This window comes from Oryctolagus cuniculus, chromosome 6 (genome assembly GCF_964237555.1).
Source record: "Oryctolagus cuniculus chromosome 6, mOryCun1.1, whole genome shotgun sequence".
Taxonomy (NCBI): Eukaryota; Metazoa; Chordata; class Mammalia; order Lagomorpha; family Leporidae; genus Oryctolagus; species Oryctolagus cuniculus.
In genome coordinates, this window is record NC_091437.1 from 26234820 (window position 1) to 26260810 (window position 25991).

A 25991-nucleotide genomic window follows, 5' to 3' on the forward strand; every position below is an offset into this window, starting at 1 on the left:
CTGGAACCCACTGGAAAACATCTTCCAAAGGGCTTGAGCCTCGAAATGTAATTATCGGGCTGGAAATGGACTATTGTGTGGTCAAGACAGAACTCAGGTACAAAACTCTGTGTCCTTTTAGCCTGGAGGGGCATAGGTTGATGCTGTCGTCACCATAGGATTTCACCTCAACATAAAAGGAAGAGGAACGCAAAAGCTCCAAAGTGGGGCAGGAAAGCAGAGCAGCGGGAGGAGGGGCATTGGAGCCGGGCGGCTGGGTGAGGGTCAGGAGCTGCACCAGCCTACATTCTGGATACCAGCGTCTTCAGAATTAGGACATCCACCGCCACCAGGGCGGCTCCTGCGGTGGCCCAGCCCCTCCTCCACCCTCTCTGAAATGAAGGTCTCACCCTGCCCTGCACAGTGCAGGGGCGGGGCGCCGCCTTGAGAGCGTCGAGGCAGGCTGTGTCCTCTCAGCAGGGGGTTGGTAAGGGTGGGCAGGTGCAGCTGTGCCTCTGCCTTCAGGAGCTCAGGTGTTTGTCGTTTCTGGGCCCATAAATGGGGGGTGGGGTAGGGGTGGAGGCTGTCAGACATGCAGGATTCCTGCCTGTTTATAAAGCCGGCCCACTAGTGGCCTTATGATCCGCAGCTAATTATTCAATCTCCCTAAGCTTCCCATTTTTCTTATCTTCAAAATGAGGATAATTATAACTCTCCCTTATCAGGTTGTCCTAAGAATTTGAAATCATGCGTGTGAAGCTCTTAGCACAAAGTCCGTGCACACAATGAGCACTCCACACATGAGCTATGATCTCCTAGGATTTTTAGGCCTTGCAGCTTGAGGTGGGCTGTGGCTGATGTCTGGACGAAACCAGCCTCAAGGACCTCAGGCCTAGCGCTCGAAACGCAAGGAAGGTGAACAAGCAATTACCAGACAGGGCACTGAGGGTCGAAGGCGCATGCCCAGCCACAGCAGGTGCCGGGGGGCGCGCCGCTGCTGCCGCGGCCTCCCCTTTAAGAGCGCCGCCGCCCACAGCCGGTGGCTGCGGCAGGGACCTCCCCTTTAACGGCGGCGGCTTCGCGCTCCACTGCCCCCGCGGCGGCTGCTGCTACTGCGGCTCCTGCTGCCGCCGCGGCTCGGCCTCCGGCAGCTGCATCCTCAGCCCGGGCCGGGTACCCGCCCGGCGCTGAGCGCGGCCCCGCCATGGTGTCCTGGATCATCTCTCGCCTGGTGGTGTGAGTGTGGAGGCGGCGGGCGCGCCCGGCGGGGAGGGCCGGGGCTGGTGATGGAGGCGAGGCGGGGGTGGACAGCGCCGGGGCTGCTAACGGCAGTCACCTCGAGGCACGCCGCCCCTGGTTGGTGTCCCCGGAGACATGGAGATGAGGGCCCTGAGGGGTGCACCCCATTATTCTTAATAACTCCTTTTATTTTTAATTTCCCTGCTTCCCGCACGGCGTGATTCATTAAGGGGGCACGACACCCTCCTACCTAGCCGATTTGGGAGCAGCTGGGGAGGGCCGGGGCCCCCAGGCCAGGGGCAAGAGAAGAGCGTGGGGGCGAGGCAGGGCCTCATTCCTGAGCTTACAGCCTTTGCCAGCTGCCCGGCCGTCCCCGCGTGCTGCCTGTCCAGAGCTGGGGGTGAGGACACATGTTCTGAAGGCCCTGGGCAGCCGGCTGGAGGACAGGGTATGGGAGGAAACGGAGAGGGTGTGTGTGTGTGTGTCTGCAGGCCACTGCAGCGAGGACCTCGGTTCCAGGCTGTCAGCCACACTGTGGAGCTGTGTCCCTGGCGCTTCCCCAGGCTCCCGAGGGAGCCCGGGCACACACACATCCCACCAGGACCCCAGACTTTGTCCTTGATGACAAGCACTTTGCAAGTATCCTGCTTCATTGGGCAGGTCCATGTGGAAACAGCACTCACAGCACTCACTCCCGGCCCAGCCCAGGACCCTGCCACTCAGTCTCCCACCATGGGGACTGGCACCCCAGCAGCCCCGCCCTGCTGCAGTCTTCCCGTGCCCTGCTGTCACGCGCTTGTGCGCTGGACCTACCGAATCTCCTGCCTCCCTCAAGAGGGAGTCTGGGGCCTCCCACCTCCATGTGGCCTTGAGGGGGCTGGGCTGCTTCTGTCCTGCCTGAGCACCATCCCCAAGGGGCATCACTGTCCCATCTGTGTTCTGTAACGGGATCACTCGGCAGGGCCTTGAGCCCAGCCCCTTCCCTGAGCTGGTCCCAGGGGTACGTCCACGGGGGGAATAAACCTCTTTGTTCCTCACAGGCCCTCTTGCCTCTGTGCCCTCTGCTCCCCACATCCCCAGGGTCACAGTGGTGCCTCAGACTGGCAGGTGGAGTGCCCTATTAGGTGTGTCGGGTTCCCTCAGGGAGCTGGCCCTGCCTGGGCTGCCTGAGACTGGGAGGTGGAAAGTAAGGGCGGGTGGGTGTGTATGGGCATGGGGTTGAGGAGGGAGACACCAGCCATCCCCGGGGCAGTGACCAGACTTCCACTCCCACGATATGTGTGTATATAACCAAGGGCCATGACTAAAGGGATCGCCGGGACCCTCTGACCTCTGGGTTTCTCTGCCTTTTCCGGGTAGGAAAGAGGGTCACCAGCCAAGCTGGCCGGAGCTCTGTGCTTTGACCTTAGCGCCTGGCTGAGTCCCTCTGCCGGGCCCTCTGGAGTCGTGGGCCGGTGGCCCCTGCCCTGGGCCCCAGTAACTGTGCTGCCTCCCCAGGCTCATCTTCGGCACCCTGTACCCAGCCTATTCTTCCTACAAGGCCGTGAAGACAAAGAATGTGAAGGAATATGTGAGTGGGTGACCCTTCCACACAGGCAAGAGAGGGGAGAGCAGCGGGCGTGTTCACGTGGGGCGACTTTGTGCCACCAACGGGACCCTGGAGCAGAGGAGGTCGCCGGGTGACCTGATGCCCCAGGAAGTGAGGTCCCGGGCGTCCCTTCCTGCTGTAGCTGAGGCAGAGCAGGGCTCCCGAGTGTCGCCACAGTCTTGTCACGACCAGCGAGCCGCGCCGGGGGCCCCGGGGTGGGGGTTCCTCCAGCCCAGCCCCTGCCGACAGTGCCCCTGCTCCTCAGGTGAAGTGGATGATGTACTGGATCGTCTTCGCCTTCTTCACCACAGCAGAGACGCTCACCGACATCGTGCTCTCCTGGTGAGGCCCAGCGTCCCCTCCCCGCCTCTGTCTGCCCAGGCCCAGCAGGCCACTGAGACCCAGCGCAGGGTGCCCCACGCCCTCCGTGCTGACCTGATCAGCAGAGCCAGCACAGACCCAAGCCCCTGCTTCTCCTCCTGGTGGCAGCACAGCACCACGGGTGACTCGGGAACCCTGCTTCTGTCAAGCTTCCCAGGTAGCAGCTCTCAGCCTCAGGGTCCCCGTCTGTCAAAGAGGCCTAAGATCAGTGCTGTCAACACTGGAGGCTTGTGCTTCCGAGGCGTTCTCCGCCGGCACCATTAGGCTGTGTATGTATGAGCGCTCTGAGCCCAGGGAATAGGTGTTCAGAAACCTTTATTGAATGTGCACATGGCTCTTAGAAGAAAGGATTAGCCACCACATTGCAAGCCAAGGGAAGAGACTTGTCCTGGGGATCATGGACTGAAGATCATTTTGATTGCAGATAAGTCCTTGTGTTTGAGCAAAGTAATGCTAGCAGAGGAAGGAGATTAGGAAAGCCGGGGCTTACAAATTGAGGGTGGGAGTGCACATCTGACACAGTGGTTAAAACACCACTCAGGAACCTGCACCCCAGATCAGGGTCCCTGGGTTCAAGTCGTGGCTCCACTTCCAATTCCAGCTTCCTGCTAACGCATAACCTGGGAGACTTGGGTCACTGCCACACATGTGGGAGACTCAAGTTGAGTTCCAGGTTCCTGACATTGTCCTTGCCCAGCCCTGGCTTTTGTCAGCATTTGGGGAGTGAACCAGTAGATGGGAGATCTCTTTCTCTCTCTGCCTTTCAAATCTTTTTTTTTTTTTTTTAATTTGGGGCAGGCATTTGGCATAGCAGGTAAAATGCCACTCGTCGAGCTGACGTCACATATCAAAGTGAAGTGCCTAGGGTTGACACGCAGCTGGCTTCCCTGTCCCAGCTTCCTGCTAATGTGCACCCTGGGAGGCAGCAGCGATGGCTGCAGTCACCGAGTCCCTGCCACCCACATGGAAGGGACTGGTGGCTTCTTCCTGGCCCAGCCCCAGTCCCCATCCGCATTTGGAAAGTAAACCAGCGGATGGAGGATCAATCTCTCTCCTTCTCTGCCTTTCAAATAAATTAATGAATTTTTAAAAAAGGGGCCCTGTTTAAACAAAAATAAATAAATAAATGAAGGCATTTCAGAAGCCGTGTGACCCAAGCACAGGAGAGAGCTTTGCAAGGGCTGGGTGAGGACACGACAGGCCTGAAAGACTCTGGCTTGTGGAAGGAGCTGAGGGCTGGAGGGGCCCAGGCCTGGGTGCTGACCCAGAGCCGACGGGCTGGGGGTCTTCTGCAGGAGGGAGAGGGCAAGGAGAGCCACTCCAGCAGGAAATTCCTTCCGGAGTCACTTGCTTCCCTCCCACCCTCGGGGTGAGGAATGACCCAGCCCAGTGAGAGGTGAGGGGGTGTGCCCTCCTGACTCCCTCCCCTGTGCTCTGCGCTTGCCCGTCTCCCAACAGGTTCCCCTTCTACTTCGAGCTCAAGATCGCCTTCGTGATATGGCTGCTGTCTCCGTACACCAAGGGTTCCAGTGTGCTCTACCGCAAGTTCGTGCACCCAACCCTGTCCAACAAGGAGAAGGTTGGTCCCTACTCTCAGCCACGTACCTCCCTGCCCTCTCTGGGTGCCCAGAGCCTGGAGAGACCTGGCAGGGCCCAGGCCTTCTGGAGCAGACACTGCCTGTGTCCAGGGGTGAGCCAGGGTAGGGCAGGGCCCCTGGCACAGCACCACCTCTCACCTCCGCCTCCTTCCCCTACCCCGCTCAGGAAATTGACGAGTACATCACACAGGCCCGAGACAAGAGTTATGAGACCATGATGAGGGTGGGCAAGAGGGGCCTGAACCTTGCCGCCAATGCTGCTGTCACGGCTGCTACCAAGGTGAGACGGGGGCGGGCCCGTACTCCCACGGGCCCCCTGGGGTCCATCATGTGCCCCAGGGCAGAGCCCCTGGGCACCCAGTCTGTCTTTGGGCCTTTGAAACTCAGGGTTACAGCCCTGGCTGTGCCACCCTCCAGCTGAGTCACTCCCACTGACCGGCCTGAGTTTCCTCATCAGTCCAAAGGGGCAGCACAGCCCCGGACTCAGCACTGCATAGGCCTCGGTGACGACTGTGTAGGGAGGACTCTGAGCCTGGGGGCAGCTGCCGCCGCCCTGGTGACCTCTGTCCCCACCCCGCCCCTGCCCCTGCTCTCGCGGTGCGTGGTGGTGACCCTAGGGCCAGGGGGTGCTGTCGGAGAAGCTCCGAAGCTTCAGCATGCAGGACCTGACCCTGATCCGGGACGAGGACGCGCTGCCCCTGCAGGCGCCTGACAGCCGCCTCCGACCAGGCCCCGGCAGTCTGCTGGACACCATCGAGGACTTAGGTACCGCCAGGACCTGGAGCTGAGTGAGGGTGGGGCTGAAGGGCAAGGAGGCCAGGGAGCAGAGACCCCCGGAGCCCTGCTCTGCTTATGTCCTGCGAACAGATGACCCCGCCCTGAGTCTAAGGCCGAGCACCACCCAGGCAGATCCCCGGACAGAGGCCTCTGAGGAGGATGTGGGAGACAAGGCCCCCAAGAGGGTCAAATCCATCAAAAAAGTGCCCAAAGCTGAGGTGAGAGCCTGGGCCAGAGCTTGGGGAGGTGGAGAGCGTGCGGCTCCGGCTGAGCTGCCCCTCGCCTTCCCTTCACAGCCACCGGCCTCCAAGACTCTGAAGACAAGGCCCAAGAAGAAGCCCGTGGGCGGGGGTGACTCGGCTTGAGCCAGAAGGAAGCTTCCGGGTGGGCCTGAGCCCAGCCCCTGCTCCAAGCTGTGCCGCTGGCCTGGCTCTCTCAGGCCCCTGGGGCCCCTCCCACGACCAGTTCTGGTGCCTGTCCAGGGGCCACTCCTCTGGCGGGGCGGGAGGTGGGGCTTGGAAAAGAGGGGGGTGGGCCCAGCTGGAAGGGTTTGGGGGTAGAGGCTGGCCCAGGGCCTGAGCATTGAGCCACCCAGGGAGGTGAGGGCTCCTCGGCCCACCCCACCCCTCCCCATGGCAGCCCTGCCCCCACCCACCCAGTGCCTTGCTGAAGACCATGGCCATTCCCTTCTCTGAGGTCCCACCACACCCCCACTGCTCTCCGTGGGTTGGAGCAGCACAGGCCACCGCCCAGATGGACCAAGGCTGGGCCTGACAGTGCCTGCGAGAAAAGGGGGCTGCAGGCTGCCCTTGTGACTGGAGGGCGGGGGTCAGCGCAGGCTCAAATGACCAACAGGGCCAGGCCAGAGCTGCAGCCGGCTTGGCGTGTGCTGCATGTCCCCCTGGGAGGTGGGTGTCCCCGGGGCTGTGGTATGGCTGGGCGTGGCTCTCCAGGGCTGGGCTGGACTCTCATTCCTCCCGTCACTCCTCCTACCCTCAGCCCCACAGCAGCTGGCCACTCCCCCTCCCTTCCTTTCCTCCCTCCCCTCCCTGCCTCCTAGTCTCTGAGTTCAGAGGACCCCAGCCCTTCAGAGAAGGGGGCTCTGAGGGATCCCACTCCCCCACTCCTGCAGCACCCCTGTGCTGAACTACTCCACCCCTCGGGACAGGGGCCCCCTCCCCCACGGCCCTCATGTCCCCTTGCTGTGCCAAGCAGACTGGCCCTGTATGAGCCCAGGCTCCACCCCACATCCTGCTGCAGCTTCTGCCATGGCATCAGTCAGGTCAGGAAGAACCTGGGAGGAAGACAAGAACGCAGGAGCCAGCCAGAAGCTCCCGAATCCTTGGGAAGAGGGTGCTTGTTGGACCTTTAGCATTGGATGAGCCAATAAACCGAACGCTGGCACCTCATTGACTTTGGCCTCTGAGCATTGTTCTTGCCTCCCTTGGCTGACAGGCGGGAAGGATCCAAGTAAGAATTAGCAAGGCCTAACTATGGGATGTGGGGTGGGGGCTGGAGAAGCAGACCAAACCCCGGGAGCTCTGGTCTCCAGGGAAGAGATAGGCTTGAGCTGGTTCTTTCTGGGGAAATGGTTTGGGCGTTCGAGATAAGGCCAGGGGCCTCAGAGGCTAGGACTTAAGGGCCAGAGGGGCCGGGTGTTCTGGCACAGCAGGTTGGTCTGCCTCCTGGCATGTCTGCGTCCCATATGGGAATGGTGGTTCACACTTCCAATCCGGCTTCCTACTAATGCACCTGGGAAGCAGCTGATGGCTCAGGTATTTGAGTTCCTGCTACCCAACTGGGACACCTGAATGGAGCTCCTGGCCCTTGGCTTTGGCCTGGCCCAGTCTCTGCTGTTGTGGCCATTTGAGGAATAAAACAGTGGATGGATGGAAGACCTCTCTCTGTCTCTCACTGTGCCTTTCAAGTAAATAAATAAATCTTAAAACAAACAAACAAAAAAAGTGAGCCAGAGGCTGCAACCCCCAAAATCAGCTTTTTTTTTAATAAAAAAAATTTTTAAAAAAACATTTATTTGTTTGTTTGAAAGGCAGAGCAAGAGATCTTCCATCTGCTGGTTTACTCTGCAAATGTCTGCAACAGCTGGGGCTGGGCCAGGTGGGAGCCAGGAGCCAAGAGCTCCACCTGGGCTCAGACTCAGGTGGAAGGACCTACCACCTCCCAGGGAGAACATCAGCAGAGAGCTGGATTGGAAGTGGAACGGGGACTCGAACCTAGGGACCTGATATGGGATGTCGGCACACCAAGCAGTATCTTAACCACTGTGTTAAATGCCCACCCTCAAGACTTGAGTTGGACCTTCTAGTATCCCACAGAGAGATACGGGCTATGGGAACAAAGGCCCCAGAGAATGGCTAAGGTCCTGCTGGGGCTTGGGCGGTCACCATGCCAAGAGAGGCCAAAAGACACCAAGAGGTTAAGCCAGAGACACAGAATGTTGAGGGAAGAGGCAGAGATTAGGAAGCCAAGAAAGGGGGCTATGCAGAAAACAGCCCCATCGCTCCCGGGCACACACAAGAGAGACAGGGCACCAAGGGCTGGGACCAAAGAGGCACACCCTGAGGAAGGAGGGGGACAAGGCCTGAACTGCTGGGCTACGTTGCAGAAGAGAAAGGGTTGCAGGGCGTGGGATGCGAGCCCAGGGCAGGTCGAGCCAAGGCCACCAGGAGCCAAGCAGCAGAGTTAGCTGCAGATGAGATCCCAGAAGCTGGGGCCCAGGAGAAGGGAGCGGGTGGCAGAGGAGCAGTGGCAGTGACACAAGAGAGGTCAAAAGAGGCAAAGAGCGGAGGGGCAGGGAGGGAAAGAGCAGCTCAGCCTTGGGGGCACAAACAGAGGGTCCCGAGCATAGCATGGGGGTAGGGGTGTGACTGGGGTCCTGGGCCCAGGCTCTGGACCACAAGTTTTGGAAAATGCCCCTTGTCAGTCTCTCCTCTTCTTCCCTGGTAGCATAGGGCATGTCTACCTGCTACACTTGAGCCAATCTACTTAAAAACCTCCTGAACTCGAGGTCAAAGTAGGGGCAAGAGGTGAGATGACCCTTTAGACTCCCCTGGTGTCCTCCGGTCAACCAGCCCTCTTCCCAGCTCTTCTGAAGGTCACTGCCTTCAGCACTGGTCTCCGAGAAATTGGCCCCTTTCTCCATCAGAAAGGAGTAGGTGCCAAGGAACAGGTTTGTTCTAGAGAGATCCCCAGAAACCAAGATGCAGCAGCCCCATGCTAGGAGGTTCCATATGGTCAGTAAACCAGATTAGACACTGTCCACCTGAACCTCATCTGCTTATCACACACACACACACACACACACACACACTCACACTCACACTCAGGTGTGTGCTTGTACCATCATGGCTAAGGAGATCACTGAGGTTCAGCACTGCCAGGCACTCTGTACACATTTGGGTTTCTCTATGTGGACAGGTACATGTTCAGATTGCTAAGCGCCTTGCTCTGTTGCCATGGAAACATGCAGGTTTCTAGAACTGTGGGCACAGGGCCTGCCCCCTGTGGTGCAGGAAGAGAGAGGGAGCGGAGGGTGACAAAAAGGATGGATGGAAAGGCCCCTGGGAGCAGGCTGGCCAGCGGGACACATCTGGGTCCAGGGGACCTCTCACTGTCTCCCCACGCCCTGGAGCCACCTGCCCTTCTAGAAGGCTCTGCCTCAGCACATCTCTCCTGGACAGGGGAGTGGAGAACAGAATTGTGTGGCCACAGCTGTGTAGAGGGTCCTAGATCTGTGCCTGGACCCCCAGAGGCTTTGAAAGGTATTTACTTGGGCTGGGGGCAGGGAGCTGGGGGCTGGAGCTCTGCATGTAGGCCTCCTGGGGGATACTGGGCAGCCCTCCAGGCCCAAGGCTCCTGGCTAGAATAGCTTCAATCCTGGCGCAACTTCAGCTGGCTCCCCCTCCCTTTCTTGTGGTGCCCCACACCCAGAGAACCTGCTTAAAATGGGATTTCCAGGCTGTGACGTCAAAGGAAAGCCAGCAGCAGTTCCATCCAGCCTCCACCAGCTCTGCAAATCAGCTGAGCTCTGTCCAGCATTGCTCACCTGGAAGGAGGCAGCGCTGGCAGAGGGAACAGGGGGTGGACTGGAGCGCTGGGTTGTGGTCAGCATCCAGGATGAAGGCTGAGGTTACTTCCAAGCCAAAAGCCCCTGCTGGCTTCTCCAGTATCCTTAAATTTCAGCCAATACATGATCATCTCCCTCCCAAACTCCCCTAGTGTTTCTTTCTTTCTCTGAACTGGGTCAGGTCTGTGTGGATCTGGAGGGAACCACATGTCCCAGCACTGGGAGTGGGTCCTGTCTGCGAGGAAGTCCCAAATCTAGGCAGGAGGCAGCAAGGGTGGTGCAGAGCCTGCAAGGAGATAAAAGGCCACTAGATGGCGCAGCTCCCTCCCAATGTAGGCATCCACGGGCGCAGGCAGACAAGGACAATTCTCTCCTGCAGGCGGTGGCTCAGGGTTTGTTGAGCAGCGTGCCCCGTGCTCCTCTCCCTGGAGCTGGAGATGGTAAAGAAAGCATCCTTGAGGGTGGACAGGACAGCTGAGGGTTCCAAGCAGTCTCTGTTGCACACAAAGCACGGGGTGTACCCTGAGCTGGGACAGTGCCAGGCCGACTTGGGAGGGCACCCACCCTGGGCTTCTGAAAGTGCATCTTGACAGGCTGCTGGAGCTGATCTGGGGATCATGAGGGGACAAAGACCCACAGGAAATGAAGAGGGCCGGGGCTGGGGTGGGGAGGGCTGGGTCCAGAGGGAGACTGGCACACACTGGCCTATTCCTAGGATGTGGTCTACCGGTGGCCAACATGGCAGTTCTGGGCCTGCTCCAGATTCCCTTGCCCTCTGCCTCTTCCTTTATAATAACCCATGTACCGTGGAGTGGAAATGAGAGAGCAGACCCTGGAACCCCAAAGTGTCCTTGCCAGGGCCTGTGGTGGGGCCCCTGAACAGCCTAACCTTTTCCTGACCTCTTTCCCTAGCTGACCCCACCAGGCCTACATCCCCTATAAATTACACTCTGCTTTTGTCCCAGCCAGAAGAGTGATCAATAAATAATGCTGCTTGAAATATTGATGGCAGGTTTTACACCTGCATCCCTTGGCTGTGCCCGTCAACTGGGAACTCAAGTGCCAGTGGGGAAATACATGACCCCCAGATGGCTCTTCCTGTGTAAGCCAACAGAGGCTTCCTTTTCAAGATTCTGCCCCATTCCAATCTCAGCCAGAATTACTGGTTAGTCCCGGCCCGTCAGCTAAGAGGAGGGTTTCCCCAGAGATCAGCTCAGCCAGCCACCTGAGAAGCACGGTGATACGCTGAACCAAACAGAGACCCTCTTGGACAGCCTGGTTTCCCACAATGAGATCAACATCCCATTTCCTCCATTCTGCCAGGCCCTGTTCTGCAAGTGACCAGCTCAGAAGGCGACTACAGCCTTCCAGGCCCCACCTGGGCTGTCTGGAGCCCTAGCAGACTTCTCTGGTGCAGGTCACTGTCATCTGGGAGAAGAGGAGGAGGTGGGGAACAGGTAGCAGGGGAAGCTCTAGAGCCCTCCTGAGCTCTCTAGAGTCCAGCTCACCCAGTCCCAGTTCCCGCCTGCAGAAACCGAGTCCACTCAAACCTTGGCACTCACAGATTCTTCTGTCCAAAGCACGTGTGTTCTCCACCAGGTCAGCTCCTAGATACGCTTCAGATCTCAGCTCAGACACAGCTCCCCGGGCCACCCCACCCCAGCTGGCAGATGCCCCTCCAGACCCCTCCACATGTGTCCTTTCCCGCTGACAGCAAGCATCACCCTGTTTGGTTGTTGCCTATTTCTTAGTCTGTTTCCCTGCCAGGCTAAGTGCTGGGTGAAAGCCGTTGAGTACAGCTGGTTCACTGTTTGCCCAGACGGTAGCACGGGGCCTGGCACACGCCAGGCACGTTTCTGCAGGATGCCTGAATGGCGCCCCTGCAGCATTCTCCCACTCCTGTTGAAAGAACCCTCAATGGTCAGTATCTCTCCGCCCGGTGCTTGCCTGCCCCTGAGAATGGTGTCTGCCCTAGACTGGAGCTGCTCAGATGGGCTGCCCTCGCTGCACTTCCCCCAGCCTGAGCCGTGCTCACTTGCTCTCCTAGTTTCCTCTCACACACACAGATGGGAGCCAGCTTTCCAGCCACATTCAGTTCTCACTTTAATTCAAATGCTAAATTGGGAAGAAGAGCAGCTTCACACTCCCAATTTAGCCTGGAAGAGAAAAAGTGAGAGAGCCTGGATGTTGCCAGGGAAAGAAGAAACTTGGGTCTGAGTTTGGGGTGGGGATGGCAGAGACACCCAGAGCCCAACAGGAAATCACAAAACCCCTACTACCCAGCTCTCAAAATAAAACACCCAGAGCCCTGGCCCCAGGGTGACCCCTAAAGCCTCTTTCTATTCCAGGGCATTACCTTAAGTCTCAGGGGAGGGTTAGGGCACGCAGAGAAGTCTCTGGTTATTAAAACCATCTAGGAGGGAGATGTTACTGCTTTGACTACTGGTAGTAGGACAGCGGAAGTTCTTCCTAAGTCTGACTGTAATCCCCCTAGCTATAGCTGTAGGTTAGTATCTATAGATATTGACTTAAAATGAGCCCTCAGATTCTTGCACACTGATGTTTACAGCAGTGTCACTCATTCACACAATAGCCAAAAGGCAGAAGCAGCCCTTTACCCACTAGTAGATGAATGGATAAGCAAAATGCAGCACACACATACAATGGAATATTATTCAGCCTTAACGAGGACCAGCATTTGGATACACACTGCCATACTGACAAAGGGGAAAACAAGGAAGGAGGCCCAAGGACCTGCATTTTGTGACTTCACTCATGTGCGTTTCTGAGAGCTGTCAAATTGACAGAGACAGGATTGACAGAGACAGGAGCCACAACAGAGGTTTGTGGACGGAGGGGCAATTATTGTTCAGTGAGTACAAGTTGCTGTTTGGAAGATGAGAGAATTCTGGTAACAGATGGTGGAAATAGTGAATGTTCTTAACGCCACAGAATTGTAAAAATGATTAAAATGATAAATTTTAAGTGGAGATTTTAGTCAAATTAAAATGTAAAAGACACTGAGTTTAGTGTTAGCTTAAAGACATCATCATCATCATCATCAATCAAGGCCAGCACTGTGGCATAGCGGGTAAAGCCACCACCTGCAGTGCCGGCATCCCATATAGGCGCCGGTTCGAGTCCCGGCTGCCCCACTTCCAATCCAGCTCTCTGCTATGGCCTGGGAAGGCAGTAGAAGATGGAAGGCTCAAGTCCTTGAGCCCTTGCACTGGCGTGGGAAACCCGGAAGAAGCTCCTGGCTCTTGGTTTCGGATGGGCACAGCTCCAGCCGTTGGGGCCATCTGGGGAGTGAACCATTGGGTGGAAGACCCTTCTATCTCTCTCTGCCCCTGCCTTTCTGTAACTCTGCCTTTCAATTAAATAAATAAATCGTTAAAAAAAAAAAAAGACATCATCATCAAGGGGCTGGAGCTGTGGCGCAGTGGGCATCCCATATGAGTACAATCTGGAGTCCCAGCTGCTCCACTTCTGATTCAGGTCCCTGCTAATGGGCCTGGGAAAGTAGCAGAAGATGGCCTGAGTGCTTGGGCCCATGCACCCAGGCCCTGGCTTCAGTCTGGCCCACCCCTGGCCATTGCCGCCATTTGGAAAGTGAACCAGAGTTGATAGTGAACCAGTTCATGGAAGATTGTGTGTGTGTGTGTGTGTGTCTCCTTCTCTGTAACTCTGCCTTTCAAATAAATAACCTTTTATCTTACAAAAAAATCTTACAAAAATAAACAAAACTCCATCATTTGCCATGATAGTGCTCTCTACAACTGGACCCTGGGGAAAAACTGGCTGCTCTAAGTCCCAAAGACCTTCCCCCTCCTTTCTTCGCCTGCTGGTCAGTACGGCAGTGCTGCCTCTGCCCAGGACAAAGTGCAGACTGTCTCAGCTGCTTCTGGGGACAGGAGCTGGGCCTCTTTCCTCCTGTTGCTCCTTGGCAATCTGATCATCTAGACGAAGCTCTTCCTCCTGGTGCTGGGTGCCAGCTGCCTCTTCACTCATTTGACTTTGTCTTAAAACAGGCTTCCCATTTGGGGGAAATCCACAGGAGAGTGGTTGGAGGAGGAAGAAGACAGGGGGCCCTCCCCCAACCCTGTCACCATGGTACCCAGGGGAACAGATACTCCTTTGCGCTGAGCTGCCTGTCAGCAAATTTGGGAGTCACTCTTCTTGCTGCCTTCCTGCCTGTCCCTGCGAGGCCCCGAGGGAGGCCCCGAGGCAGCTGCTGTGCCGCTCACACACCCAGATCTCACTCTCCTGGACCATGGCACGGTTGCCCGTGGGTCTCCCACCTGCCCTTCCCCAACCCCCAGTCTCCTGCAGTTATCCCTAAGTGGCAAGTTTGGAGCTCGGACTGCTGGGGAAGCACTTCAGTGGGAGAGCCCACTTCACTGTTTCCCTCACCTGACTCCCTCACTGGGCTGTAAGAGGGGGGACCTCCTTACTTCTCTGTACCCTGAATGCCTGGACCAGAGATGATGTTGATAGAGAACTGCTGGGTGTCATCTGCCTCCCCCAGCCACCTGCACTCAAGAAACCTGCAGAGTGAAAGCTCTGCCTGACTCATTCCCAGACCCCAGAGAACAGTTCTTGGTAGGAGCCGGATGGCTGGAGCCCCATCAGAGTAAGAATGGCCTTGGACGCCAAACACCTGTCACACAGTGAATGTGCGGGGGGCGGGGGGGGGGGGGCAGAGGAGTGGGGAGTGCATCCCATGGTGGAGGAAAACCCGAGGAAGCCCGAGGAAGCTCGCACCACGGAGAGCATCCTGGTGTCTGTTGAGGGGGAGGGAAGGCCAGCGCCAGAGTAGGGTAACCCCAGGGGTTTCCCTCCGCTCCCGCCCCCTCCCAACCCGATCTGCAGAATGCAAGCTCACCCACCAAGAAGCAAGGCAGCCCCACAGTGGGCGGTGGTGAGGGGCCAGAAATAACCGCCCTTGCTGTTGCTGCCTTTCTGGGCTGGGTGGAAACGCTGCTGTTCTAATCTAAAGGCAGCTCTCGACTTCCTGCACATCAGTGGGCTCTTATGTAACACTCCCCTCCCTCTCCTGCCCAACGAGCTTCCAGAGATTTCTGCAGTCGGCTGGCTTTGCCGCACACTCTGCTGGGGGTGGGGGCAGCAAAGATTGTCCTCCAGCCTGAGACCTGGGAGAGGACTGGACACCCAAGGACAGCAGCCTCTTTCTGCACCAGCAGGGCACTTGCCGACAGAGAGGGGCAGACGTCCCCCCCCAAGCGCCCATCTCCCTCCACCCAGCCACCCCCCCTTCCTCACAGAACCTCAAGGGGACAGACTATTACCACCACAAGTTCTGTGCTCCAGAGTCCTCCAGTTAGGCCTAACCTAGCTGGTCATCCATCCTCAGGCCATACCCTAACTCTCTCAGGCAGCTCCCCCAACACCTGCAGCCAAATCCTGGTCTTTTCCCCTGCATCCCTGGATCCTGGGCACCCTCTTCGTTCCTGTCTGCCCAGGCCTCAGTCTCACTCTGCATGGGCCACCTTCTGTCTTAGGGCCTGGAGTTGTCCCCTGGCACCAGAGCACGTGAGAGGGTGCCACATGTCAGCTCTATCCCCGTCTTTGCCCCTGTCTCCCCACCCTCTCATGTCCCTTCTGCCCCACTCCATGCCTAGGCCCCTCAGGCTTCTTCTCACCGCTTAAGGTCCTCCCTGCAGTGGGAGCAGAGCTGCCCCCAGACCCATTCAAGGCCAAGGCCTCCGTGTTTCCAGTGGGGCCCATCAGCCGTCATCGGAAAGTGTGACGAGAGCCCCAAACTGAACCCGAGAGTCACTTCCTGAGCCCCGGGCCGCCACAGCCATGGCAAACCACGGCCTGAGCTGTGCACGTGGGTGCTGACGTGGCCAGGGCTGAGGAGGAAGTGGCAATGGAAAAAGGGGCTTGTTTTCCTCGGGGAGTTCAGCCTGCTCAGCCCAGGCTGGTTATGCGGGACATGATGGCTCCCCTGGGGTCCTCTCCCCTTGCAAGGAGTGTCTGACCGCAGATGGCAGCTCTGGCCAGCAAAGCCACCGAGGGGCTCCCCCCTTTCCCAGGGCTCTGGCTGGCAGGGTCTGAGGACAGCCTGAAGCACCCCTTGGTCAGCTGCAGGAGAAGCTCGGGGCCTTCCTAACCTCCAGGCTGGCTCACACAGGCCCCACACCAGTTCTTCCATCTGGGCCCTTGGCTAAAAGTTGAAGGCTCAGAAGCCCCCAGTGGAGCCTTGGGAGGGGCCAAACCTTGTCACCATGTCTTCACCCCTCCCTGCTCCCCTAGTCGCAGACGACAGAAGTGTGCTGCTACTGGCCAAAGACAGACCAGAGGTGAAGGGGATGTTCTGGAGGCCCCCAGCTCCTCTGCTGAGAAGTCAGGCCACAGAATAACCCCGGCTAGGGAGCGGACCCTCAGGCCTGCCTTCTCACCAGTTCCTCCACCCCTGTTCCTGGGAGGAAGGTGCCTTCCCGCGACTTACCCTGCAGAGGCTGGCCTGGACTGAGATCATCTTCTCCTCGTATGAGCCAGGAGAGCAGACAAGGGAGAAGTGGAGCGAGGTGTAGCTCTAGACGCTGCTCTGCCCACACCGGGCAGGCCCTAGGCTGGCCCCAGCAGGAACTCTTTCCTTGGCAAGGCTGTGCCTTTTGCCTCGAATGCTCTCCCCACCACACTCCTCCATGAGGAATCGGTGTCCTCTCATCTTTTCTGTCTCTGTATAAATGTCACCTCCTCCAAATGCCTTCCCTCGCCTCCTTGGTATGCAAGCTGCGTTCCATAATCTGAAATTACTCTTTTTATTTGCGTCTTGTTTACTTCTGCCTACGCCAGCCAGTGAATGAGTTTCCCCAAGGGCTAATGCTCTTTGCAATCCCTGAGACACAGCCCTGCACCTGATAGGAGCAGCTGCCACCAATGAACCTTTTTGGGAAGAATCAAAGTTTTCTTTAACCCTCCCTTCTGCTACCTCCAAACAGGAACCCTGTCTGCTGCAGCCCATTCTCTCACTTTCACTCATCCTAGCCTGAAATAGCTTCTCCCCTTCCCCCAAGTCGGTGCTCCCCAAGTTCACTCTCCTCTAGACTCTCATCATGGTCCCTGCCCTCCTCTCATTCTTGTGCCCTGTTGCATCTCTGACTTTCGCTGGCTAACGGGGCCTCTTCTTTCCCAAGCTCTTTAAACACAGACCCCGGGGCTCCCATTCACCCAACTGCAAGCTCCTTAGAGGCTCTGCTGTAGGTGTGATTCCCAGACCTTACCTGTGAGAAGCCCTCATGGCAAGCAACAGAAAGTTGGTGCTGCTGTTGCTAACAGGTGCATTCGTCGGAACCTGTTGTGTTATGAGCAACAGAAGCTGAACTGAGGCTGCGTTACTTTATCAAAAAGGGAATTCATCAGCCTAACAAAAAGCCCAAGCGGAATCTAGGGGCTTACGCTCTGTGTCTTCTCTCCGACTTTCCCTCACTGGCTCTTTCTCAGGCAGTACTCCCCCTCCAGCAGTAAATCTACTGGTGTACTGCTAACTGGGGATGAGAATTCCTTTTTCCCAAGAGCTCTAGAAAAAGCCCCAGGATGATTCTCATTGGCTTGGCTGAGGTCCTGTGCCCAACCCTGTGGCCAGGGAGAAAACGTGCTCCTAGCTGGAGGAGCATCCTAGATGGATGGCCAGGCCTGGGCTACAAGCTCCTCTAAGACCTAGGGTGAGGGTATGGTCCCCCAGCCCATGGATTGCGGTGGTTCCCCTAAAGAAGTTACCGTCCTAGGAACAGTTAAGAAAATAAAGGGGAACTGATGGTGGGCACGCAAAAGCAAAGGTGTGGACTGCAAGGATTTCCATGCCCAGCTGGACAAGGACCTGAAGATACCTTATGTCAGCTTGCACAGTCCAGTGACACCGCAACAGTTTGCCCTAGCTGGAGGAGGGGGAGGAGGAGGTTCCGCAAAGCCCAAGGAGCATCCCAGGATGAGGTGCCTACTCCATTCTAGCACCCACAGTTTCAGGAAGATGGTGATTTTGCTGCACCTGTCAAGGTTGAAAACAATCTGCTGTAGGAAATGGTGCAGTAGGGACTCAGATCCCTGCGTTAGGATTGGTTTCTGGACAGTTTTCCAGAAAAGGGTCATTGGAGTTTCCTTAGAGACTCGGGATGGGGGTGGGGTGTGAACTGTGGGTGATGCCAGAGTCCAAAGCCCCCGAAAATAACAGTAGCCACTGATACAGCATCAGCTGTCAGGCAGATGTGGGCTTTGGGATTTCACAGATGGGAGCTCCTGTGGGTTTCATCTCCACAACCACCAATGCCATCCCCTTTATTACAGAAGAAGAAAGTGGGATAAACAGCAAGCGTGGCCAAAGCACCCTCCCCAGGGAGGGGCAAAACGAGCGTTCAGACAGCAACTCTCTGACCCTGCCCTGCCTTGCAGTCCCACACCGCAACAGGGTCCTGCCCCTAATGGACAACTCGGTGGGCAGCAGGAAAAGCCCCCCCTTCCGCCTCGCCCACGCAAATGAGCGGGGGGGGTGCTCAAGAATCGGGGAGTCCTGGTTCATTGCTAGATTCTTTAAGTCGATTTTTGTAAGAAAATGTGGGGGTGGGGAGAAGTAGAGACGCAGGTATGAAGCCCTAGAGAATTCCATCCATCGCCCTAAAACTTCCCTGGCCCTGGGCTTCCCTCCTGGGGCTGGCAGCACCCTCCTTCCACACACACACACTCTCTGCTTTCTTCTTAAATTCAGAAAAAACAGCACCTCCCTGGATTTGCAGCGAGAGCAGGAGCCTTCCCTTCCCGGAATCCCTGTTTCCTTCGGAGTGCGCATTTGGTTGCGAGGTGGGGGCGGGGAGGGCATCCCTGTTCGCCGCTCGCTCCCGGGAGACCTGGGGGAAGCGTTCCGCCCAGCGCCCCCGCCCGTGGCCTGGCTCAGGGAGGGGAGTGTCATCCCGCAGCCTGGGCGCCTCGGCAGCGGCGCCTCCCCGGAGACTGCAGGGAGAGCCCGGGCCGCGGCGCCTGCTCAGTTCGCGCGCACTGCGTCGAAGGCTCCCCCGGCCAGGCTTGGCTGCGCGCCCAGCACAGGGCGGGAGGGGGAGCGTGGAGGCGGCGGAAGAGCCCGCTCGGCCGGGGGCCGGGGGCCGACGCCGGAGCGGGGACCTCCAGGGGGCAGCACCGAGCCTCCCGCCAGGTCCTCTCTTCGCGCCAAGCCTGGGGTCCCCAGGCATCCCGCAGGGAAGCCCCCTCTTCGAGGTCCCGCCGCGTCCGCGCCGCCCCCAACTAGGCTGGGTAAAAGTGGGGAAGCGCCCCCGCGTCCCTCCCCAAACCACTAGCTCCCGCTGGGGACACACTCGGGTCTCTCCTAGGGCAATCGAGGCCCCCAGTCCGCCCCCCCCCCAAAGGTGTGCACTTTTCTGACGGAGACCAGGGAGCAGGTTTTCGGTTCTGGGTGGCGCTGAGGGTCTCAGGCCCCGACTGGTGGCCAGGAAGCAGGCGCCCCACTGCCAAGCGGTGTCCCCAAAACGCGGGGCGCTGCGTCCCTGGCCTCAGTTTCCACGGCGACACCTGGAAAGTGGCCGTGTCATTGGTCCAGGCCCGAGGTCAAGGCTCCGCCCCTCCTGGGCGGCCTCTGCCCCCGCCAGCCCAGCCGCTCCTCCCCTCCGCTACCCGCTCGCTCCCACGGTCCCCGAGGTGGGCGGGCGGGTCTTGGATGACGGCCGCAGAACCCTGGCCCGTCTCGCCCTCGCCCCCGCTCCAGGTCTGGCTTTCCCCAGCCCAGTTCGCGCCCGGGAGCCGCCGGAGCGGCCGCGCGCCCAGCGCTCCGCGCCTCGCGCCCTCCCCACCCGGGCGTCCCTGGCCCCGGCGCGCGCGCTCGGGCTCCCAGCTCGGACCCGGGGAGGAGGGGGGGAGCGAGGGAGCAACCGGCAGCGACCCGGAAACACCATATAAGGAGCAGGAAGGATCCCCCGCCGGAACAGCCCTTATTTGGGCAGAGCCTTATTTGGAGCGGCCAGATATGGTCCGGCCGCTTCCGGCGCGGGGAGGAGGGGAGAAGGCGGAGGGAAGGGGCGGGGGCAAGCTGGGAACTCCGGAGCGGCCGGAGTCCGGGAGGCCCGGGCTTGCGGCTCTGGCCCGGGGGCTCCCCCGGAGCCTCGGCGCCCGGGATGCGGGAGCAGGCGCGGGGCCCCGGTGCGGGACGGAGGCGCTCCCAGCTCTCCGAAAGGGGGCTTCACGTCACTCCGGGTCCTCCCGGCCGGTCCTGCCATATTAGGGCTTCCTGCTTCCCAAATATGGCCATGTACGTCACGCCGGAGGCGGGCCCGTGCTGTTACAGACCCTTCAAATAGAAGCGGATCCGGGGAGCCGCGAGAGATCCCAGCGCGCAGAACTTGGGGAGCCGCCGCCAGCCGCCACCAGCCGCCGCCGCAGGACCGGCCCCTGCCCAGCTCTGCAACCGCGCCGCGTCCACGCCCGCCCGCGGCGAGGGCGAGCCGGGACCCCGCAGCGCTCGCCCCAGTGCGCCCCGCATGTGACCGGGCCGGGCCCCCACGAGTGTGTCCCCGACAGCGGCGGCCCCGGGCTGCGCGCACCCGCCCCGACACCAGCTCTGCCGTCCGCCCGCCGGTTCGGGATGGCCGCGGCCAAGGCCGAGATGCAGCTGATGTCTCCGCTGCAGATTTCCGACCCCTTCGGCTCCTTTCCCCATTCGCCCACCATGGACAACTACCCCAAGCTGGAGGAGATGCTGCTGCTGAGCAACGGGGCTCCCCAGTTCCTCGGGGCCGCCGGGGCTCCAGAGGGCAGCGGCGGCAGCAGCGGCGGCAGCAGCGGGGGCGGTGGAGGTGGAGGGGGCGGCAGCGGCAGCGGCAGCAGCAGCAGCGCCTTCAACCCTCAGGGGGAGACGGGCGACCAGCCCTACGAGCACCTGACCGCAGGTAAGCCGGGGCCTACGCCACCGTCCTACCGTCCGGTCGCTCACCCGCAGGAGTGCTCTGGGGCCTTGGGATGCGACCGGGGTTTCCCTTCTCCTCCTCGTGTGTCCAGGGTCAGGTGGTCAGAGGGACACCTGGGACACCCCTGCCCTGGTCCTCGGCGCGCGGCGCGCAGAGGAGCGAGCTTTGGCTCTGCGTGGAGAGCTCCGGAGCTGCGTGGGAGGGTGGAGCTGGCAGCCGCGGGGTTGCGGGGGGGGGGGGCTTGTTTTGCTGAGCAGCGCTGCGCCTCCGTGCAGAAAGCCTTGCCTTGCCTGCCGCCCGTTCCCAAGGAAGGGCCGGCATCCGAGGCCGAGGGCGCGCCCCCGCCGCGGCCGCGGGGGTGCCGGCGGGAATCCTCGCCCGCGCAGCCGCCGCTGCGCAGCGCTGGGAGCCGCAGTGGAGGGGGATCCTCCGTGTTTGCGTCAGCTGTTGTTGCAATGGGCCCTGCCGCTGGAGCCGGGCCAGGAACATTGCAATCGACTGCTATCAATTATTAACCAGCTCGGGAGTCGGTGGTGGCCGCGCGACCTCTTGTCTGGCAGCTGGGGTCGTCCTCGTCCGCCAGGGATTGCTGTCCGGTAACCGGGCCTCTATCCTCTGTCTCTCCTGCCAGAGTCTTTCCCCGACATCTCTCTGAATAGCGACAAGGCGCTGGTGGAGACCAGTTACCCCAGCCAGACCACGCGGCTTCCCCCCATCACCTACACCGGCCGCTTCTCGCTGGAGCCCGCGCCCAACAGTGGCAACACCCTGTGGCCCGAGCCCCTCTTCAGCCTGGTCAGTGGCCTCGTGAGCATGACCAACCCTCCGGCCTCGTCCTCGGCGCCGTCTCCAGCGGCCTCCTCAGCCTCGGCCTCCTCCTCGTCCTCGTCCTCCTCATCCTCGGCCTCCCAGAGCCCACCCCTGAGCTGTGCCGTGCCCTCCAACGACAGCAGCCCCATCTACTCGGCGGCGCCCACCTTCCCCACGCCCAACGCTGACATTTTCCCCGAGCCTCAGAGCCAGGCCTTCCCCGGTGCGGCGGGCGCGGCGCTCCAGTACCCGCCTCCTGCCTACCCCGCCGCCAAGGGCGGCTTCCAGGTCCCCATGATCCCCGACTACCTGTTTCCGCAGCAGCAGGGGGACCTGGGCCTGGGCACCCCAGACCAGAAGCCCTTCCAGGGCCTGGAGAGCCGAACCCAGCAGCCCTCCCTCACTCCACTCTCCACCATCAAGGCCTTTGCCACCCAGTCGGGCTCGCAGGACCTGAAGGCCCTCAATGCCACCTACCAGTCGCAGCTCATCAAGCCCAGCCGCATGCGCAAGTACCCCAACAGGCCTAGCAAGACGCCGCCGCACGAGCGCCCCTATGCCTGCCCGGTGGAGTCCTGCGACCGCCGCTTCTCGCGCTCCGACGAGCTCACCCGCCACATCCGCATCCACACGGGCCAGAAGCCCTTCCAGTGTCGCATCTGCATGCGCAACTTCAGCCGCAGCGACCACCTCACTACCCACATCCGCACCCACACAGGCGAAAAGCCCTTCGCCTGCGACATTTGCGGGAGAAAGTTTGCACGGAGCGATGAACGCAAGAGGCACACCAAGATCCACTTGCGGCAGAAGGACAAGAAAGCAGACAAAAGTGCCGTGGCCTCTTCGGCCGCCGCCTCCCTCTCTTCCTACCCGTCCCCGGTCACTACCTCTTACGCGTCCCCGGCCGCCACCTCGTACCCGTCCCCGGTGCCCACCTCCTATTCCTCCCCCGGCTCCTCCACCTACCCGTCCCCGGTGCACAGCGGCTTCCCCTCGCCGTCGGTGGCCACCACGTACTCGTCCGTGCCTCCCGCTTTCCCCGGCCAGGTCAGCAGCTTCCCTTCCTCGGCTGTCACCAGCTCCTTCAGCGCCTCCACGGGGCTTTCGGACATGACGGCGACCTTTTCTCCCAGGACAATTGAGATTTGCTAAGGGGAAAGAGGAAACGAAGGGAGAAGGGAGAGAAAGAAACACAAGAGACTAAAAGGACAGGAGAGGAGGGTGTGGCTGGAGTCTTAGGTCAGATGGTGGAGGGGCTTCCCTCTGCTGCAGAGTGGAAGGTCCAATGGCCTACAATCCCTTCTGCCCACTTCCCCTTCCCCCGGTTCCCATTCCCTGTGACTTCAGCTGCCTGAAACAGCCATGTCCAAGTTCTTCACCTCTATCCAAAGAACTTGATTTGCATGGATTTTTGGATAAATCATTTCAGTATCATTTCCATCATACGCCTGACCCCTTGTTCCCTTTGATGCTAGAAAATCAAGTTGGCAAAAATGGGTTTTGGGCCCCTCAGAGCCCTGCCCTGCACCCTTGTACAGTGTCTGTGCCATGGGTTTTGTTTTTCTTGGGGTACTCTTGATGTGAAGATAATTTGCATATTCTATTGTATTATTTGGAATTAGATCCTCACTTTGGGGGGTAAAAAAAAGAAAAGCCAAGCAAACCAATGGTGATCCTCTATTTTGTGATGATGCTGTGACAATAAGTTTAAAGCTTTCTTTGAAACAGCAGTCCTCGGTATTAATCAGAGCATGTGTCAGAGTGTTGTTCCGTTAACCTTTCTGTAAATAGTGCTCGATTGTACTCTCACATGTGGCAAAATATGGTTTGGTTTTTCTTTTCTGCTTTTGGAAAATGTTTTATTTTTGTCCTCTCGGTTCAAAAAGTTTCACGTCTTGGTGCCTTTTGTGTGATGCGCCTGGCTGATGGCTTGACATGTGCAACTGTGAGGGACATGCTCACCTCTAGCCTTAAGGGGGGCAGGGAGTGACAATTTCGGGGGAGGCTTTGGGAGCAAAATAAGGACGAGGGCTGAGCCGAGCCTCGGTTCTCCAGAATGTAAGGAAACAAAATCTAAAACAAAATTTGAACTCTCAAAAGTCTATTTTTTTAACTGAAAATGTAAATTTATAAATATATTCAGGAGTTGGAATGTTGTAGTTACCTACTGAGTAGGCGGCGATTTTTTTGTATGTTATGAACATGCAGTTCATTATTTTGTGGTTTTACTTTACTTTGTACTTGTGTTTGCTTAAACAAAGTGACTGTTTGGCCTATAAACACATCGAATGCGCTTTATTGCCCATGGGATATGTGGTGTATAGCCTTCAGAAAAATTAAAAGGATAATAAAGTAGCTGTGATTGGATATGTGTTTCCTGGGCTGGGGGAAGGGTGCAGCAGTAGCATCTCCATCCAGGGGGTGGAGGTTTTCTGAAGACTCTGGGCCTTTAAAGGTAGGAAGATGCTCCAGCCAGTGTCACCGTCTGTGTGTCGCTGGAGTGAATTCCTCATGAGGACTAAGTAGGGGTCTCCTCTTCTTGATACTGGGCCTATTCCTCTTCAGTTATTTTGGGCTACAGTTTTACCTTGGGAGATTAAAGCTTAAAGGGGAAAGAAAAAAAAATCCCAGAGTTAGGGAAGGGACACGTCTGGCCAGAGACAGTACTACCTCCCAGGCATCAGTTGTTTGGTTAGGCCTGCCCGCCACCTCTACCCAGGGTTGGGAAACCCTGCCAAGTGCATTTGGAGGAGATAGGGTGAGCACAGGACTGGAAAATCATAATAATCAGCACAGCTCCTTCGGCCTCTACTGCCCATCCCCCATGTCCCCAGCAACTGGAGGGCATCAAAGAACCCTAGATGAGGCCAGGGCCAGTGCTCAAGCCAAGAATCCTTCCAGGAAGAGAAATATCATTTGCCAGCTGGAACTGTCGTCCTTGGCAGTTTCCTGGGACACGGGGCAGAGTGGGTAGGAGGCTGGCTTGATGTCTCAAGTTCCCAACCAGGCCAAGTCTGCCCCCACTGAGTGGGCGGCAGACGGTGCTAGGTTCTTTGGGCCCCAGCCCCCGAAGTGTTCACTGTCACTGCTGGAACAACCCTTATGGGCATGTGAGCATCTGTCTGCTCTGAGAGGCCTTGACCTGGCCATGGCAGAACAGCTTCTATTCCAAGAATTCAGACTGTTGGTCAGGGAGACAGAGATGGAAGCCAGGAATGACAACGTGGTGTTAAGTTACATAACATGGGCAAATGTGAGGCTCTGTGGGAGCATAGGGAAGGGCACCCAGCTGACCTAGGGGCTTAGGAGACGTGGAAAAGTTGAGTTGGGAAGCATAGATAGGAGTCAACTCGATTGATTAAGTTTGTATGTGAGGCAGGGAGGATGCTGGCTAAGTCTCTACCAAAGAGCATGGCTGGGATGGAAGCGCCACCTCCAACCCTGACGTCTGTGTCTTTTCTGAACTGGCCGGACACCATTGGCCTTTGAACAGATGCGTGCAATAGATTTGGTGTCTTGGGGATGAGTGTTTGGCCTGGTGGCTAAGAGGCCCACATCCCAGCCCTGATGGTTAAGTTCTGGCTCCAATCCTGATTCCAGCTTCCTGCCAATGAGAACCCTAGGAGAAAAAGTGATGGCTCAAGTAGCTGGGTTCCCTGCCACCCACATGGGAGACTTCGACTGAATTACTGGCTTCCAAATTTGGCTTGCCCCAGCCAAAGGCATCTGGGGAGCGAACTAGCAGATGAGAACTCTGTCTCTTTCTTTGTCTGTCTCCCCTTCTCTCTCCCTCTCTCTCACTGTCTCTCTGCCTTTCAAATAAAGAAAAGGAAAGGAAAGAAAAGAAGAAAGATAAAAATAAAAAAGGAAAGCTTTGATATCCTGGGATTCCTAAACCTTGGCTCTCCCTCCCAGTGTCTGACCCCTAAAATCAGAGACAATGAAGTATTCTCTCTGCCCACCGCAGTTATTGGGCCCTAGAACCCCTCCACCCTGTCTCCCTCTGAGGGTCTCCCAGGTTCTCACCACACCTCCTTGGGCTAGGAGAATTCCAATAACCCTTGGCATCAGCTCCATTCTTTCTCTTACATTCTAGCTTTCTCCCTCATGACCTCTTTTGCTCTCCGCCCTTTCCCGTGACAACTCTTCAGCCTGGAACAGGGGTGAAACAGGCACCCCTTCTAGCAAAGGCCCCGCCCTGGGTGCCTCCTGGTGAACTTGCCAGGTCCTCATAGGACACTGTTTATGCTGGTGCACCTCTTCTCAGCTTCACCTACCCCTCCTCCCCACCTCACTCTGGGCCAAAGAACACAAGTCTCTGCCTGTTACACATTCTTTGGAGTTCCTCACCCCAGACTCTCAAGAGGCAGAACATGGCAAAAATAAGACATGAAGGAAGGTGCAAGGAGACTCTGTTCCTTCAGAGCACAGGGTCTCATCTGCCATAGCACATTAGGAGATTCCCAGGTCCACGTCCAGAGCATCCTGTGGACACCCTGCATCTGGATGTGGTCCTGGAGCCAACCTTGGCATCAAGGCTGCTCCAAGGCAGGTGGCTTGTAGAGGAAGTGTGCCAAGCTTGTTAGCTAAGTTTTATT

The 25991-nt window shown here is 58.2% G+C and overlaps 2 protein-coding genes across 3 annotated transcripts; both read left to right on the forward strand.

Moving 5' to 3' along the window:
- Positions 1–1042: 1042 nt before the first annotated feature.
- Positions 1043–6975, forward strand: REEP2 (receptor accessory protein 2). 2 transcript variants are annotated; one of them, XM_002710238.5, is made up of 8 exons: positions 1043–1215; positions 2716–2788; positions 3072–3148; positions 4646–4766; positions 4952–5065; positions 5403–5550; positions 5653–5780; positions 5859–6975. In XM_002710238.5, the coding sequence occupies exons 1-8, from the start codon at positions 1184–1186 to the stop codon at positions 5925–5927; spliced, it is 762 nt and encodes a 253-aa protein (XP_002710284.1). In that variant the 5' UTR covers positions 1043–1183; the 3' UTR covers positions 5928–6975. The 2 variants fall into 2 exon arrangements, with proteins under 2 accessions (XP_002710284.1, XP_008253316.1); XM_008255094.4 differs by having other exon boundaries at positions 1048–1215; positions 5409–5550; positions 5859–6071.
- Positions 6976–20003: 13028 nt separating this feature from the next.
- On the forward strand, positions 20004–23748 carry EGR1 (early growth response 1). Its single transcript, XM_002710239.5, has 2 exons — positions 20004–20565; positions 21215–23748. The coding sequence occupies exons 1-2, from the start codon at positions 20262–20264 to the stop codon at positions 22543–22545; spliced, it is 1635 nt and encodes a 544-aa protein (XP_002710285.4). The 5' UTR covers positions 20004–20261; the 3' UTR covers positions 22546–23748.
- The last annotated feature ends 2243 nt before the right edge of the window (positions 23749–25991 follow it).